This window comes from Tamandua tetradactyla, chromosome 17 (assembly GCF_023851605.1).
Source record: "Tamandua tetradactyla isolate mTamTet1 chromosome 17, mTamTet1.pri, whole genome shotgun sequence".
NCBI classification, from domain to species: Eukaryota; Metazoa; Chordata; class Mammalia; order Pilosa; family Myrmecophagidae; genus Tamandua; species Tamandua tetradactyla.
Genome location: NC_135343.1, coordinates 2,760,296 through 2,776,001, shown reverse-complemented (window position 1 = coordinate 2,776,001; position 15,706 = coordinate 2,760,296). Strand labels below are relative to the sequence as shown.

The following is a 15,706-nucleotide window of genomic DNA, read 5'->3' as shown; positions in this document are numbered from 1 at the left end:
GCCCTCCTCTTCCTCCTTCTCCGCTGGCGGCTCTCCAACCACCACCATGCCCCCTTCCCCAGCTCCTCCGCCGCCGCCTAATCCTTCGCCATCCTCAGCAGCTTTGCCATCCTCACCTGTAAGCTCCCGCACCTGCTCAAAAAGTACTTTACTCTGCCCCCTCAGGGAGGTTGCAGGGCCTGAAGGGTTAATTTGAGCACACATCCCCTTCTCCCTGGCTGATCTCTCTCATAGAGAAACGGTTGGGCTCCTTCTCCAATGACCCAATTGCCTATACTAAAGAATTCCAATATCTGGCTAACGCCTACAACCTCACCTGGCATGACATCCATGTAATCTGCTCTTCTTCCCCAACTACAGATGAGATGGACCGCATTTTCAATGCGGCCAGGGCTCATGCTAACCAGGGGCATACAACCGACCACACCATGCCGGTGGGGGCCAAGGCACTGCCAGACCAAGAGCCAGGGTGGGACTATCAGATTGACACCCCAGCAGGGAGAAACGGACGGATTAGGCGAGACAAAATGCTTACATGCCTCATAGCCGGCATGCAGAAAGCTTCCCATAAAGTCGTAAACTTCCATAAGCTGAGGGAGATTACTCAAGGTCCTGAAGAAAATCCTGCCGCTTTTCTAAACCGGCTCATGGAAGCCCTCTCCCCATATACCCACCTGGACCCTGACTCGGAGGCTGTAAAACCGTCTTAGCCACACCCTTTATATCCCAGTCAGCCCCAGACATTAGGTGCAAGCTTAGAAAAATCGAGGACGGTCCTCAGGCCCGTATTCGTGACCTGGTAAACACGGCCTTTAAAATTTTTAATACTCATGATGAGTTGGAGAAGGCGGAAAAGGAATCCCGGGACTGCCGAAGGGCGAACTTACAAACCAACCTGATTGCAGCCCTGCGGCCCACTGCAACTGACAAGACGCTGGCTACGACTAATCCGCCACCAGGAAGGTGCTTCAAATGTGGCCTTGACGGACACTGGTCCTGCCAGTGCCCCAATCCTCGACCGCCCAAGGGACCATGCCCTCTCTGCAGGAAAAAGGGGCATTGGAAAAGTGACTGCCCCTCGGTGCCTGGCCGTGGGGGGGGGGGGGTGCTTCTAACCTCTGACCCACCACCGGGAGTCCTGGGCCTGACCACTGACGACTGATGACGCCCGGCCTCAGCGACCCCGATCACCCTTGTTGAGTCCAGGATAACAATCAAGGTAGCGGGTAAGTCCACCTCCTTTTTAGTGGACACGGGGGCTACCTTCTCTGTCCTCTCCTCTTACTCAGGTCAACTTCTCCCTTCCCAGGTCACAGTTATGGGCATAGATGGCCATCCTTTGCACCCCTTAACTACCGGATCGCTTACATGTTTAACAGAAGGCTACCCCATTACATACTCTTTCTAAGTGATGCCTTCGTGCCCCAGCCCACTAATGGGGCGGATCTTCTCACCAAGTTAGGGGCCTCACTTCACTGGATACAAAAACCCCAAACAAATTTACTATTACCCTTACGCGTGGCCTCCACCTCCACCCGGGGTTCCGCCCTTCCCTCCCCTCCCCTCCCACCTCACCTAGTGAACCCAGAGGTATGGGATACCTCAACTCCCCTAATAGTTTCCCATCATAAACCAGTTCTTATCCGGTTAAAGGACCCCTCCTCATTTCCGTCTCGGCCACAATTTCCCATCTCTATAACCCATCGGAAAGGACTCCAACCCATCATTAACCTGCTCAAGGGAAAGGGACTCCTCATACCCACTAACTTGCCATATAACACCCCTATTTTGCCTGTGAAAAAACCTGATGGTTCTTATCGTCTAGTCCAAGACCTCTGACTAATTAATGAAGCTGTCATCCCCACCCACCCAGTAGTTCCCAACCAGTATACTCTTCTCTCACACATCCCCCCTCACACCACTCACTATTCTGTCCTAGACCTCAAAGATGCCTTCTTTACAGTCCCTCTAGACCCTGCCTGTTACAATTTATTTGCCTTTACCTGGGAAGACCCGGACTCTTCCGCTGCCCAACAACTTACATGGACGGTATTACCTCAGGGGGTTCGCTAGAGCCCCCATATCTTTGGCCAAACCCTAGCCAGGGACCTAATCGGGTGCAGTCTAACTCCCAGGGTCACTCTCCACTATGTTGATGACCTGTTAATTTGCAGCCCTTCTGAGGAAACTTCCACAAAGGCTACAGACACCCTATCAAATTTTTTAGCTAACAAAGGATATCGAGTTTCCCCCGCCAAAGCTCAACTCTCTTCCTCCACCATCACCTACCTGGGGCTCTGCCTCCCTCCCACACCCCGACATCTAACGGTGGACAGACGGCAAGCTCTCCGAGAGCGCCAACCTCCAGAAAATGCTGAACAAATTTTGTCCTCCCTAGGTTTTGCAGGGTTCTTCCGACACCGGGTCCCCGGCTCTTCCCTCCTGGCAAAGCCTCTTTATGAAGCAGCCAAGGTGACGCCACGGGACCCCTAGACAACCCCTCTACTATAGCCAAAGCTTTTTCGGTTCTCCATAATGCCTTACTTTGTTCTCCCCAGCTCGCTCTTCCAAACCCTGACAAGTCCTTCTTCCTTTTCACTGACGAAAAACAAGGAATAGCGGTGGGAGTCTTAACCCAACCCCTGGGACCAACGTATACTCCAGTGTCTACCTCTGTAAGCAAATGGACCCCACCGCCCGTGGGTGGCCTCCCTGTCTCTGAGAGCTGGCTGCGGCTGCCACCCTAATGCGTACAGCTCTTAAAACTTAATCTGGGTAGGCCTCTCCAAGTACTGTCACCCCACCGTTTACAAGACCTCTTATCCCATAAATCTCTCTCTCTGCTCGCTCCTTCCTGTCTCCAGGAATTTCACTTACTCTTCCTAGAAAACTCGGATGTCACACTCTCTGTGTCGTCTGGCCTCAACCCCGCTACTCTTCTCCCTCGCAGCCCCCTATCAAACCTCTCTCCACAGCCCACTCACCTTTGCACTGAAATCACAGAAGAGCTCGCCTCCCCACGCCAGAGCCTCTCAGACACACCCGTCACAGGCAGACCTCACCCTCTTTATTGACGGCAGCTCAATTACAGACCAACGGGAAAGCGCAGGGCTTCTTATGCTATAGTTTCTCCCACCAAAATACTCGAAGCGGTACAGCTCCCAGAGGGAACCACATCCCAAAAGGCTGAGCTAATTGCTCTCACCAGGGCCTTACAACTAGCCGAAAATAAATCTGCCAACATCTACAGACTCCAAACATGCTTTTCTGATAGCACACTGCCACTCAGCCATCTGGAAGGAGCGAGGGTTCCTTACCACCAAGGGCTCACCTGTAATTAATGCTAAGCTTATCCAACGCCTGCTTCAAGCACTTCAGTTTCCGTCACAGGTGGCCATCATCCACTGCAAAGGACACCAAACAGATGGATCCGAAGTCACCCGTGGAGATAACTGGGCCGATGCTGTTGCACGGGAACTGACCAGAGAACCCTCACCTGTAAACCCTCCAGCACCGATTCTTTTCTTTACTCTCCCCTCCCTCCAACCCGCCTACTCTTCCAGGGAACGTGAAAACCTTGCACAGGGAGGCTCTACTGCACTGGAGGGCTGGATCTTCCTCGATAACAAGGTGGTTCTCCCAACCCAACAGGCCCCTGATATTCTTTCTCAGGTACATTCCTCACTCCATATTGGACCCAGGGCCCTCACACGGTTCCTCCAGCCCTTATGCCACCACCCATCCCTAACTCACCTCATAATGTCGGTCTGCTCCTCCTGTCCCACTTGCCAAATAACAAACCCCCAAGTGGGTTGCACCCCACTTTCCCAACCCATCGACTAAGGGGCCACCTTCCAGGGCAGGACTGGCACATTGATTTCACACACGTGCCCACCCACAAAACACTCCGATACCTACTAGCTATGACTGACACCCTGACAGGCTGGATAGAGGCTTTCCCTACTGCCGGGAGGCTGCTGACGTGGCGGCTGACATCCTCCTAAAACACATCATTCCCCCTTCGCACTACCCACCTCCATCCAGTCCAATAATGGCCCAGCCTTTATTTCTCAGGTGATCCAGCAGGCCCCGTCTGCCTTGGGAACAGACTGGAAACTACATATCCCATACAGACCCCAGTCCTCGGGTAAGGTGGAACAAGCTAACGGTCTTATCAAGATGCGATTAAACCAAACTAGCCATTGAGCTACAACAGTCCTGGATCAGCCTCCTTCCGCCGGCCCTTGCCCGACTATGTGCCGCTCCACGAGCACCCACTTTCTTAAGCCCTTCTGAGCTCATGTAGGCTGCCCGTCCTCTGGGCTCTTACTTACCATATCTCTCCTTAATCAGGCATTTGCTGCGGGAACACGCCGATCAATTCCTGCCACACCCCGGGGGAACTGATCCCGCCGATCCTCCCCACAGTCTCCAGCCAGGAGACGAAATACTCCTTAACCAGCTCCAGCCCGGACCACTCCAACCACGGTGGACTGGCCCACACACGGTGATTCTCACCACTCCTACGGTGGTAAAACGTCTAGGCAACCCCTCTTGGCACCACCTGTCATGGGTCAAGCTATACAAACAGGATGAGAGCCCCTACACCTGTCACCCTCTGGGGCCCACTCGCATCCGCCTCACTCGCACTATTCACCCCCCTAACCCCCACTGAGGGCACTTCCTATATATGGAGATTCAAAATCCAGGAAGCCGTTAATCAAAACGGCAAGTCGACCAGCCATATAACTGGTGCAGGAGACTGCCCTCTCGCAGGCTGTAGCCAGTCTTTAACCATCCCCACAACTCCCAAATCGGTCGCTAGCAACCGGGGGCCATTTGCCTGCTCTCCACACGATCACACTGAAGCTTACTGCAACCAGGACAAGTGTAACGACACATATGGGGGATGCCCCTCTTGGTCATGCAGAATATATGATGCTGACTATGGGACGGGACTCTTCTACATCAGTTTCAAACGATTTTACATGAATATTACAGATCCCTGGGACACTAGATGGGTGATGGGGGTTCAAGGCAAACTATACCACAGCGGCTGGCCCGGTACCCCGTGAGCACCGTTGAAATACATCGCAAGTATATCCTCGTGAATAATACTCATACCCAGGGGTCTATCGACATGTTAAAGTAGAGCAGAACCTCCCCAACCACCTCACCAAGCTCTCTGCCCCAACAGCCCCTCACACATGGCTCCAAATCCTTCAACACACCTTACAAACCCACTGTTTCCTTTGTGCTTCGTTGGGAAGGCCCCATCAGCAGCTGTCCCTATAAATCTTACCCAAATACATAACCATAACCCGGATTCCTGCCATACCACCCTAAAGAACATCCCCCTGTGGGAACCAGAGCCCAATAACCTTCCCTACGCCCTTTGGCTCTGCTACCTCACGTACACAACCGTGAGCCAAGCAGAGCTCCACAGCAAATGCCAAATTGACGTCACCATCCACAACTCCACCCACGCCCCTAAAGGACAATATTTCTGGCGTAATGGGACTCTTACCAAGTGCCTCAACCCCACTACCCCAGGACCATACTTCGTGGTAACCATAATTCCTCAATTACCCCCTCTACAGTGAATCCAAGCTAACTTGGTTACTGCCCCCCCTTCGCTCCAAAAGGGCTGCCTTCCTTCCTGTCCTGGTAGGCGTCAGCCCGGCTGCCTCAGCTGCAGCCTCAGCAACAGCGGGAGGAGCACTAGGACATGGTATTTTAACCTCTCAAAACTTCGAGACTCGACTACAGGTAGCCCTGGAATCGACACCGAACCCCTACCTTCTCTGCAACATCAACTCACCTCACTGGCCCAGGTGACTCTTCAAAATCGACGGGCCTTGGACCTGCTGACAGCTGAAAAAAGAGGGACGTGCATATTCCTCCAGGAAGAATGCTGCTCTTACGTCAACGAGTCGGGTCTGGTAGAACAAAATGTTCTAAAACAAACTAAAAGAAGATCTCTACCATAGAAAACAGGGAACCAACTCTGCCCTAACCTGGTTCTCTTCACCCCTGGCGACATGGCTCCTCCCGCTACTAGGACCAATTATTCCAATCTGTCTTTCCTTTTTCCTAGCTCCCTGTCTCCTCAACTTCCTTCAAGGATGCATGAAAGAACGGTCACGGGTGGTCACCAACCAAATGCTCCTACACCATTATCACCGCCTGCCTTCCTCACCAGATTCCTACAGCCAACCTCCCCACTCTCCTGACCGACGGGTCCAGCCTATAACCCCACCGCCCCAATGCAGCAGGAAGTAGTCAGAAAGATCTCGGCGCCCTATTATCACGAAAAGGCTGGAATGTTAGGTCGGGGGAACAGGGAAGCACCATGACTCAAGCTGTGTAACATGTGCCACCCCTTCTAGACGTCACCTAACCCTCTTGCTTAAAAACCGCCCACACCAGGACCCAGCCGGAAGCTTGCAACTCCCTGCCTGGAGTTCTGTGAGCTCTGCCCGGGAGCACAGAAATAAACGCGCTCACTCTAAGGTTTTTTGGTCTGCCTCTTTTCTCTTTCGCCTCCTAAACCTTACAGTCCCCTTGGGGAGCTAGGAGAAAGGAGGAATTATTCGACTTCCCCATTAGGAGAATTCCTGATACTCTTGCAAGCAGTGGGAAGAACCAATTCAACAGGCTGGGCCCTCGATCTTGAGGTTCACCCCTTTGAAACTTATTCCTGCAAAGGAGAGGCTGAGCCTTAACTATGCCTAAGAGTCACCCCCAGAGAACCTCTTTTGTTGCTCAGATGTAGCCTCTCTAAGCCAACTTAGCAGGTGAACTCACTGCCCTCCCCGCTATGTGGGACATGACTCCCAGGGGTGTAAACCTTCCTGGCAATGTGGGACAGGACTCCCGGGATGAGCCGGGATCCTGCATCAAGAGATTGAGAAAGCCTTCTTGACCAAAAGGGGGAAGAAAGAAATGAGACAAAATAAAGTCTCAGTGGCTGAGAGATTTCAGAGTCGAGAGGTTATCCTGGAGGTTATTCTTATGCATTATATAGATATCCCTTTTTAGTTTATGATGTATTGGAGTGGCTGGAGGGAACTGCCTGAAAATGTAGAGCTGTGTTCCAGTAGCCATGTTTCTTGGAGATGATTGTACAATGATATAGCTTTCACAATGTGACTGTGTGATTGTGAAAACCTTGTGTCTGATGCTCCTTTTATCCAGGGTATGAAAAGATCAGTAAAAAAATAAGGACAAAAATAAATAAATAATAGGGGGGATAAGGGATAAAATAAATTGGGTAGACTGAAATACCAGCGGTCAATGGAGAGGGTAAGGGGTATGAGATGTATGAGTTTTTTTCCATTTATTTCTTTTTCTGGAGTGATGCAAATGTTCTAAAAATGACCATGGTGATGAACACACAGCTATGTGATGATGACACTGTGAGCCACTGATTGTACCCTAAGAATGGACTACATGTGTGTGAAGATTTTGCAATAAAATGTTTTAAAAAAAGAAGAGTCGTTATTTAGAGGCTTTGGTGAAACAAACTGTTCTATACAAGCATTTACTGGAGTTACTTTTAATCCTTAAGAAAATCTGATGAGAGAAGGGCCTCAGTTTAAGAAACAGGACTCCAGGTGTGAGCACGGGGGTGTGTGTACTGGGGGGGTGAGCCTGCCTGGGGGTGGAGGAGTGAGTGGGGGTGTATGTGAACATGCCTGGGGACAGAGGAGTCTGCTGGGGAGAGGGAGAGGGGAGTGAGCCTGGGCAGGGAGTGAGTCTGCCTGGGGGGTGGGGGCAGGTAAATCTGCCTTGGGGTGGAGGAGTGAGTCTGCCTGGTGGGGGGGGAGGTAAATCTGCCTTGGGGTGGAGGAGTGAGTCTGCGGGGAGGGGGGGCAGTGAGACTGTCTAGGAGTGGGTGAGTGTGCCTGGAAGTAGGGGAAGCTTGCCTAGGGGAGCTGAACCTGCCTGGGGGGTAAACCTGTTGGGGGGGTGAGCCTGCCTCGGGGAGAACCTGCTTTGGAGGGGAACAACCTGCCATGAAGGTGAGCCTGTGTGGTGGGAGCCTCCTTCGGGCCGAGGCTCCAGCACCTGCGGACACAGCCAGCCCGGCAGAGAGCCCAGGAAACCAGCCCTGCGAGCACCGGCCGGCCAGGTCCTGGGAAACAGGTCCCACAGCAGGCAGGCGACTCGGCCCATCCCCTCCGGCATAAGGTCAGATAAGAGGCTGCATGCCCAGCCCTCGGGCGCACCTTTCTGCCCTCAGCCACGCAGATGCCCTGAAAACCTCAGAGAGGCTCCTCCGGGGTAAAAGAGAAGTCTGAGGAACCTGCTGTAGCCCTGTTCCAGAGAGCTGGGCACAGGAGCTGGGAGGCTGAAAAGGGGGAGGTGGCCGGGGCTGGCTATTGGCTCCAACATTCCTCAAACCAAAAGATTGAAGTAAAATTTTTAAAAGTCATCACAAGGGGGTGCAAGGGTGGTTCAGTGGCAGAATTTTCACCTGCCATGCAGGAGACACGGGTTCGATCCCCAGTCCGTGCATGTCCCCCCCAAAAATAACAACAAAAAATTCAGCAAATGGTGCTGCAATAATGGGATAATCGCATGGAAAAAGAATGAAATGTGACCCTACCAATCAAGCAAACAAAAAAGTCACTACAAGAATTCCAGTAGCCTTGACTCTTGAAGACGACTGTGTAAAAATATACAGTTTTTAAAGCATGACCATGCAATCGTGAAAACCTAGTGTCTTTGATGTTTCTTTTATCCAGGGTACAGACAGATGAGTAAAACAATAAAAATAAAAATGGTAAATAATGGGAGGTGAGGATAGCGGTAAGAAATGCAGGTAGGCTGCAATACTGATGGTCAGCGAGAGCGAGGGTGAGGACGGGAGGTCTGGGTTTTTCTCTTTGCTCTTTCTCTTTCTGGAGTGATGCAAATGTTCTAAAACTGATGCTGGCGATGAATGCACAACTATGCATGTGATGATACTGTGAACCACTGATTGTACGCAATGGGTGGACTGTACGTGTGTGAGGATTTCTCAATAAAAAAAGTTTTGAAAAGAAATCATTACAAGAAATACATAAAAACATTAAAAGAGGCTCTTTTCCGGGTCTCAGGCTTATGGACTGCTTTGTTTGTTCCCTTTAGATCTTTACGGTGTGACTGTGCGACTGTGAAAACCTTGTGTCAGATAACCCGTCTCTCACGGGTGGGGATAAAGTCCCCCCACGAGCTGCCCCCTCCCACGGTGAGGAAAGACACGTGCGATCAGGAACAAGGCCGAAGTGTCGGGCACCGGCCCCAAAACCTCCCTCCGGCACGTGCCTGGCCCTTGGGCGTGACAAGTGGGGTGAGCAGGGGACAGGGACTGAGGCCCCCTCTCGGGCAGTCATGCCCCAGGGTGGGAGGGGGAAGAGAGGGCCGGGCACAAGGCATCTAGAGCGCCACAAACTACACGCCCTCCCCGGCTGAGGGTCCCTGGGATGTCCCATCACCCTCCGTCCTCACGGCCAGCCCTGCTGCAGGGTCCCCAGGCCCTAAGAGCCAGCATGGATGTGCACACTGCCCACCCCGGGACAGCAGGGCACACACCCGCCCACCCAGCGCGGTGCGGTCACCCAGAGCCCCCGCCCGCCGTTCTCCCGCTGTCTCCAGTCTCCGGGGAAGACCAGCCCATGGCCGGGCTTTCGGCTACACCTGCAGCTGCTCTCATAGGAAAGTTTGCTTTTCTTAAAAAAAGAAGATTCCCTGAGTGCTGCCTCCTTGGGTGCGTCTTTCCCGTGTTTTCATGCTCCTGAGCGCACATCCGCTTGTAAGGTTAAACCTCTGTGCAGCACTCCCCATCCCAACAGAAGTGCCCAGGAAAACCCCAGAGCTGGGTTTTCTAATTAAAATCTAAAATTCAAGAGCAGGAGAAGTAGCGAGGGACCTAGATGCCAGGTAGGGCCACCCGGCGCCCTGGAAGAACCTCTGGGAGGAAGAGGCCAGGGTCTGGAGCTTCGAGAAACAGCCTCCTGTGCTGTTCCAGGGGGCTGCAGCCCCTGCACCCCACGATGAGCCGGCGACAAGGGGCCACCCCTGGGCCCTCTGCCCGTGCCCAGAGCCCCATCGCGGCGGTTTTTCAGGACCAAACGACCGGCGCGAGCCCACTTCTTGGAGCTGCCTGGGCCTCAGCGTCCCCGGGGCTGCCCTCGGGGCCCGGCCACAGTCGGTGCCTAGCCTCCCCGACCCGACCCCCGAGGAGGCCCCTGGGCACCCGTGCCCGCTCCCAACCGCTCCCGCTCGCCAGGCCCCTGACAGTTCTGCATGGTCCCACCTCACCACTGCACCCCCAGGGCATTTCCCACCTGCACACTGCCCAATACCGGGCCCCGGCCCTTCCCCAAACACCCTCTGCCTCCTCCTGCCCCTGCTTCAGCTAAACGACCCATCCAGCAACCCCCAAGTTGGACACCACCGACACCCACACTCCTCGGGGGCCCCAACTCCTCCATTTACAGAATGACTGCAGAGGCCTGTCATTTTGACTTCAGAAGCCGCCCGCAGGGCCCCTCCCTCGCCCCCACTGCACCCCCACCGCACCTCCCAGCTCTGTCTCCAGGTAGACAGCGAGCTCCACGGAAGGGTCCTGGCTCCCCCCCGCCCCCAGCGAGCCGTGTCTGACACACAGACTACTTCAATAAACTAGATGCCTGCTGAGTAAAAGAGTGAAACGCAGACGAGGGGGTGGGGGAACAGACACTACGGAGCGTCACAATACAGAGTCGAAAGTGAACCGAGCAGGTGGGAAAGCTGGAGGTGGCAGACCTGGGAAGATGGCGGGCTGTCAGGAAAAGGTGCCTGGCCCGCCCTTCCCTCCAGCGCACCCCTGGCTTTCCACTAGAGGGCAGCAACAGGCCCAAGGCCAACAGGGGGCCGGTGGCCCAGGGCACAGCCTCAAGAAGGCTCCAAAGAGGGTGGGGAGGGATAAGGAGGCTGTCGGGGGCAGGCAAGGGGCAGGGAGGGGCAGGCCGCAGATTTCCATGCCAAGAGTGCCCCCAACTCTGTCCCCAGGGCCTCGGGGGCATCTGCCATCAGGAGGGGCCCACATGGGGCCAGAGACTGTCTGCCTTTCACACTGTGGCAAACCCGCCCAGCGCCCAGTGCCCAGCGCTACAGACCGCTCTCAGGGGGCTGACACCAGAGGGCCAAGGTTCAAAGCCCAGGAGACGTTCACCGGCCTAGCCCTGGCCCTGCAGTCCCAGGGACAGGGGGCAGCTCTTCCCACCTCGGACCTGTAGCCCCTGACAGTGTCTTGCACAATAAATAATTACTCGTAGAGAAACTGAAGCAGAGCAGGGAAACCTGCATCCCACTCAAGATCTCAGACCCGTACTCAAATCAAGCACACGGATGCCGCGACGGGCACAGCCCCCAGGGCACCAGGCTACGTGGGGCCCTGACAACCCTACAATCCCGACGTGTGTCCTTATCCCTGGGCACAGGGGACAACTCTCTCCCAAACCCGACGGCTCGTTCGTTCATTCATTCCTTGGCTGACTTAGTGGAAGTCTTCAGATGCCAGGAACCAGGGTGGGGACGCACGCAGACAAGGCCGCGGCCTGCCCTTTGGATCCTGCGCCCCAGCGGGAGGGGACGGACAACAGCAAGGCTGTAAAACAGTGGCCTGCTTGTTCAGAGGTGACGTGCTGCGGAGGCTGGAAAGGGCAGGGCAGGAGGGGCTCGGCTTCAAACAGGGAGGCAGGGAGGCGGCAGCGAGGTGGGGGCAGGAGTAGGGGCCGGGTGACAAGGGAAGAACTCTCCAGGCTGAGGCAAGAGGCAGGCCAAGGCCCCGGGGCAGGGCACCCTGGTGTGTCCAGCCACTGGGATTTGCCAGAGGGTCACCCGCCTCACTCATTTGTTCAACAACCAGTCCTGCAGGCCCCTCCATGGGGCGGCAAAGAGCAGCCCCGCACCCCCCCGGCCCCCACCCTGAGGAGTGCTAATCGGGCCGTGGGGGAGGCCTGTGGCTGGCAGAGGTGGGCCCAGGGCTTCCCGCGTCAGGTGGCGACGGCCCATGGCAGAGCACGCAGCGGCGGGATCCGCACCCAGGTGTGATGCTGAGCTGCTGGCGAGGCCGCGTGAACCTGACCGCCTGCCCGCCGCAGACACGGCCCCCCAAGGCCCGGCTCGCAGGGGACAGCCTGCCAGGCTGTGGACGCTAAGCTGTCAGATGTCCTGAGTGCCGCACGCCAAGGTGCAGATGCCACCTGAAAGGGACCTGCTGGGTCACGCCCCACGTCCACAGCGGGTGACCCCATCATGCACCATGTTCACAGCAGGTAACCCGGTCACATCCCACATCCAGTGAGTGACCCCATCATACCCCATGTCCACAGTGACTGATCCCATCACACCCCATATCCAAGGTGAGTGACCCCGCCACGTCGACCTTACCCCCCAGCCTCTCAGCCTCTCTTAAGGTGCAGAGCCAGCTCTGTCAGCTCAGCTGTGCCCAGGCCCCAAGGTGCCTAGTGGGCTTCCCAGCTCCATGGAAGGGCTCTTCTTCAGGCAATGGAGCCCAGACAGCCCTGCCCAGGCCAAGGAGCCTCCACCCTGAGAGCCAGGCCAGGCCGACCCCCCCCCAGCCGGGTGCAGCACGAGGCTGGGTTGGAGGCCATGCAGACGTGCCCCAGAGGCGGTGACCAGGACACCCACACAGCCCCAACCCGGCGCTCGGCCTGCTCTGGACAGGGGTGCTGGGAGGTCTCTGCGCCATGAGGCCGTGGGGTGGGTGTGGGTCCCAGCCCTGCCTGGAATGGCTTTTCCCGGAGAAACAGGCCCCTGGGCCCACGCCCGGAGAGCTCTGCCCTCGCTTCGCCCTCACATCCCACGCTGGCGTCTGTCCCTGTCCCTCCAGCCTCCTGTCACCGGGCCACCTTCGCCCAGCTGCTCCTACTCACACTGCTGGGCCTCCCCAGGGGAGGGTGGACGGTCAGTTCGGCTCAGACGCTGAGGGAGGGAGGGTGACAAGCCCCCCAGCCCCCAGCGCCCTGCCTCTTTTCTGACAGAACCGGCAAGGCCTGTCCTCCCCAAGCCAGGCCGCAGCCCCGTGCCACACAGCCCAGGGCGGCCTCCACGCTGGGTTCCAGAAACAACCGGCGACAGTAGCCGGGCTGCTCCCAGCAGGGTTGGGAAGCCCGTCCCCCAGCGTGGGATGAGTCCACTGTCCCTTCACGCACAGCGTCCCTCTCTGCCTGCTCACCCTTTGGCCTAGGAGGGGCCGACTCCAGGACTGCCTTGTTTACTGTCACTCTGCAGGCTTCCTAGAGGCAGAAGTGGGAGGAAAGTTTTTTGGAATAAAAAGTGGGTGTGCCTGAGCTTTGCAGCAGGGGAAAAGCCCCCCCAGGGCCTCTCTAACTACCTGAGAACTGTCCAGGACCCACGTGAGAAGACACACAAGGCGGCGTGAGGCCAGCTGAAGATTCCCCTCGACCACAGGAGGGGTGCTGGGGCCGGCGCTGGCACAGGCAGGACAGCTTAAACGCAGTGCCACTCCCGCGGGCAGCCCAAGGCCTCCAGGACTCCTGGGACCACACGCTCCCTGACGGCACCCACTGGAGCTCCAAGCCCGGTGCAAGCCCAGCATCCTAACGTTCAGGACCCCTGACCCCAAACTACTAGGCCGCCCCCCGGGTCACCCGAAGGGCGCCGACCGCTGGCCAGGTCTCTGCACCCCCTTTGCCCCCTGCTTAGGCTCTCTGCTCCTGGGGTTCCCACGGCCCCAGGAACAGCCTCCCCCTCCTCAAATGCCCCCGGCCCCCAACACCCCCCCTGGACATTCTCCCGGATCTCCAGCCCCTTCCCCGCCCCAGCCCACCCCACGCGGACGTGCTGGCCGCGCGTTCTGAAGGTCCAGCGCCCGGGGCCAAGGCCCCCACTTGTCCCAACAGGGTGCTCCGGCCGGTGTTGGTCACTCCCCTCGGAGGCCCCGGTGGGCAGGCGGGCGGGGCACCCGGGCCCGGAGCCGCGCCCCACCTTACCCTTCTTGAACTCCTCCAGCATGGCGTCCAGCTTGGTGTCGTGGAAGACAAAGTGCACCGGGTGGTTGTAGAAGCGGGTGATGGTCTTGAGGGGGGTACCATCGTCGGGGTCCACGAAGGCCAGGTCCTTGACGTAGAGGATGTCCACGATGTTGGAGTGTTCGTCCTCAAACACGGGGATGCGCGTGTAGCCGCTCTCCATGATCTCGGACATGGTGTTGAAGTCCAGCACAGCGTCGCTGCGGATCATGAAGCAGTCGTGCAGCTGGGTCATGACGTCCTCCACCGTCTTGGTGCGCAGCTCCAGGGCTCCCTGGATCATGTTGAGCTCCTCCTTCACCAGGTCGTTGTAGGGCTCGGTCACCTTCAGCATCTCCATCAGCTTCTCGCGGTTGTAGACAGTGCCGATCTCCTGGCCCAGGACGAAGTCCAGCACCTTGCTGATGGGGAAGCTGAGCGGGAAGGTGAGCAACATGAAGAGCTTGGTGAGGCTGATGGTGTTGGCGCCCACCGCCAGCCCGTGGCGCGAGCACAGGGCCTGTGGCACGATCTCGCCGAAGATGACAATGCCCACGGTGGAGGAGGCCACGGCCCACGCGCCGGACCCGAAGAGGCTGTCCAGCAGGATGGTGAGCGAGGTGTTGACCAGCACGTTGCCCAGCAGCAGCGAGCACAGCAGGTAGTTGCCCTTGCGCCGGATGGGCTCGATCTTGCGCGCGTAGCGCTTCTCCTTGTCGGTGCCGCAGTTCTGCACGATGCGCAGCTCCATGGGGTCCAGGGCCATGAGCCCCAGGTTGAGGCCGGAGAACATGCCCGACAGCACCAGCAGCCCCAGCACGAGCAGCACCTGCAGCCAGAGCGGCAGCAGGCTGCCCTCCTCCACCTCCAAGGAGAGCAGCGAGTCCTTGTCGGCCCAGCGCCGCCACGGCGCGTCCGCCCCGGCGCGGGTGCACAGCGCGTACAGCTTCTTGCTCTCGCTGCGCCGCAGGAGCTTGGTGACCACCACCAGCAGCCCCGACGTGTTCCCGCGGCTCACGTTCACCAGCTCATGGACCTCCAGATCGTTGGTCAGCTCGGGGCAGAGGCTGGAGTTGTGGCTGTCGCGCCGGTCGTCCACCTCGGTGAAGGAGATGAGGCTTCTGGAGACGGAGCCCAGGCGCTGGCCGTACAGCTGCAGCGTCACCGTGCTGCCCTCCGACACGTAGATGATGCCGTCCTCTTTCGTCCCGCACGACTTGTTGCAACTCGACAGCCGCATGCCCAGGACGGCGCTCCGCGCGGGGTCGCCCTGGCCCCGGGCCCCCCGCGCCCTCAGCGCCACCAGCAGCGCCAGCGCCGCCAGGAGGAGGCGCCCTCGGGCCGGCCCGCCGCCCCGGCGCCCGCCCCCGCCCGCCGGCGCCATGTTGCCCCGGCCCGACCGCCGCCGCTCCCCGCGCCCGCCGCGCGGCCCCGCTCGGCCCGGCTCGGCCCCGCTCGGCGCCACTCGGACCCGCTCGGCCCCGCTCGGCCACGCCGCTCCTGCCGCTGCGCCGCCGCCGAGCCAACTGCCCGGGCCGCGGGCCTGACGTCAGGGCAGCGCCCGCCCCGCCCGCGTGTCCCCGCCCCTCGTTTGCATGGGAGGCCCCGCCCCTGGCGTTTAAGGGTGTCCGGGCGCTTAAGGTGGCGCGGCGCGGGAGCCGCGGGGCCGCGGGGCCGCA

At 57.8% G+C, this 15,706-nt stretch overlaps 1 protein-coding gene across 1 annotated transcript in view; it reads right to left on the bottom strand.

The window, feature by feature from the left end:
- The window catches only part of CNNM4 (cyclin and CBS domain divalent metal cation transport mediator 4), a 39,038-nt gene extending 23,627 nt beyond the window's left edge, over positions 1-15,411 (bottom strand). Inside the window, exon 1 of the mRNA XM_077133798.1 lies at positions 14,010-15,411. Coding sequence (XP_076989913.1) covers positions 14,010-15,411 — 1,402 coding nt within the window. The remainder of the gene's footprint in view (positions 1-14,009) is intronic.
- Between the last annotated feature and the right edge of the window lie 295 nt (positions 15,412-15,706).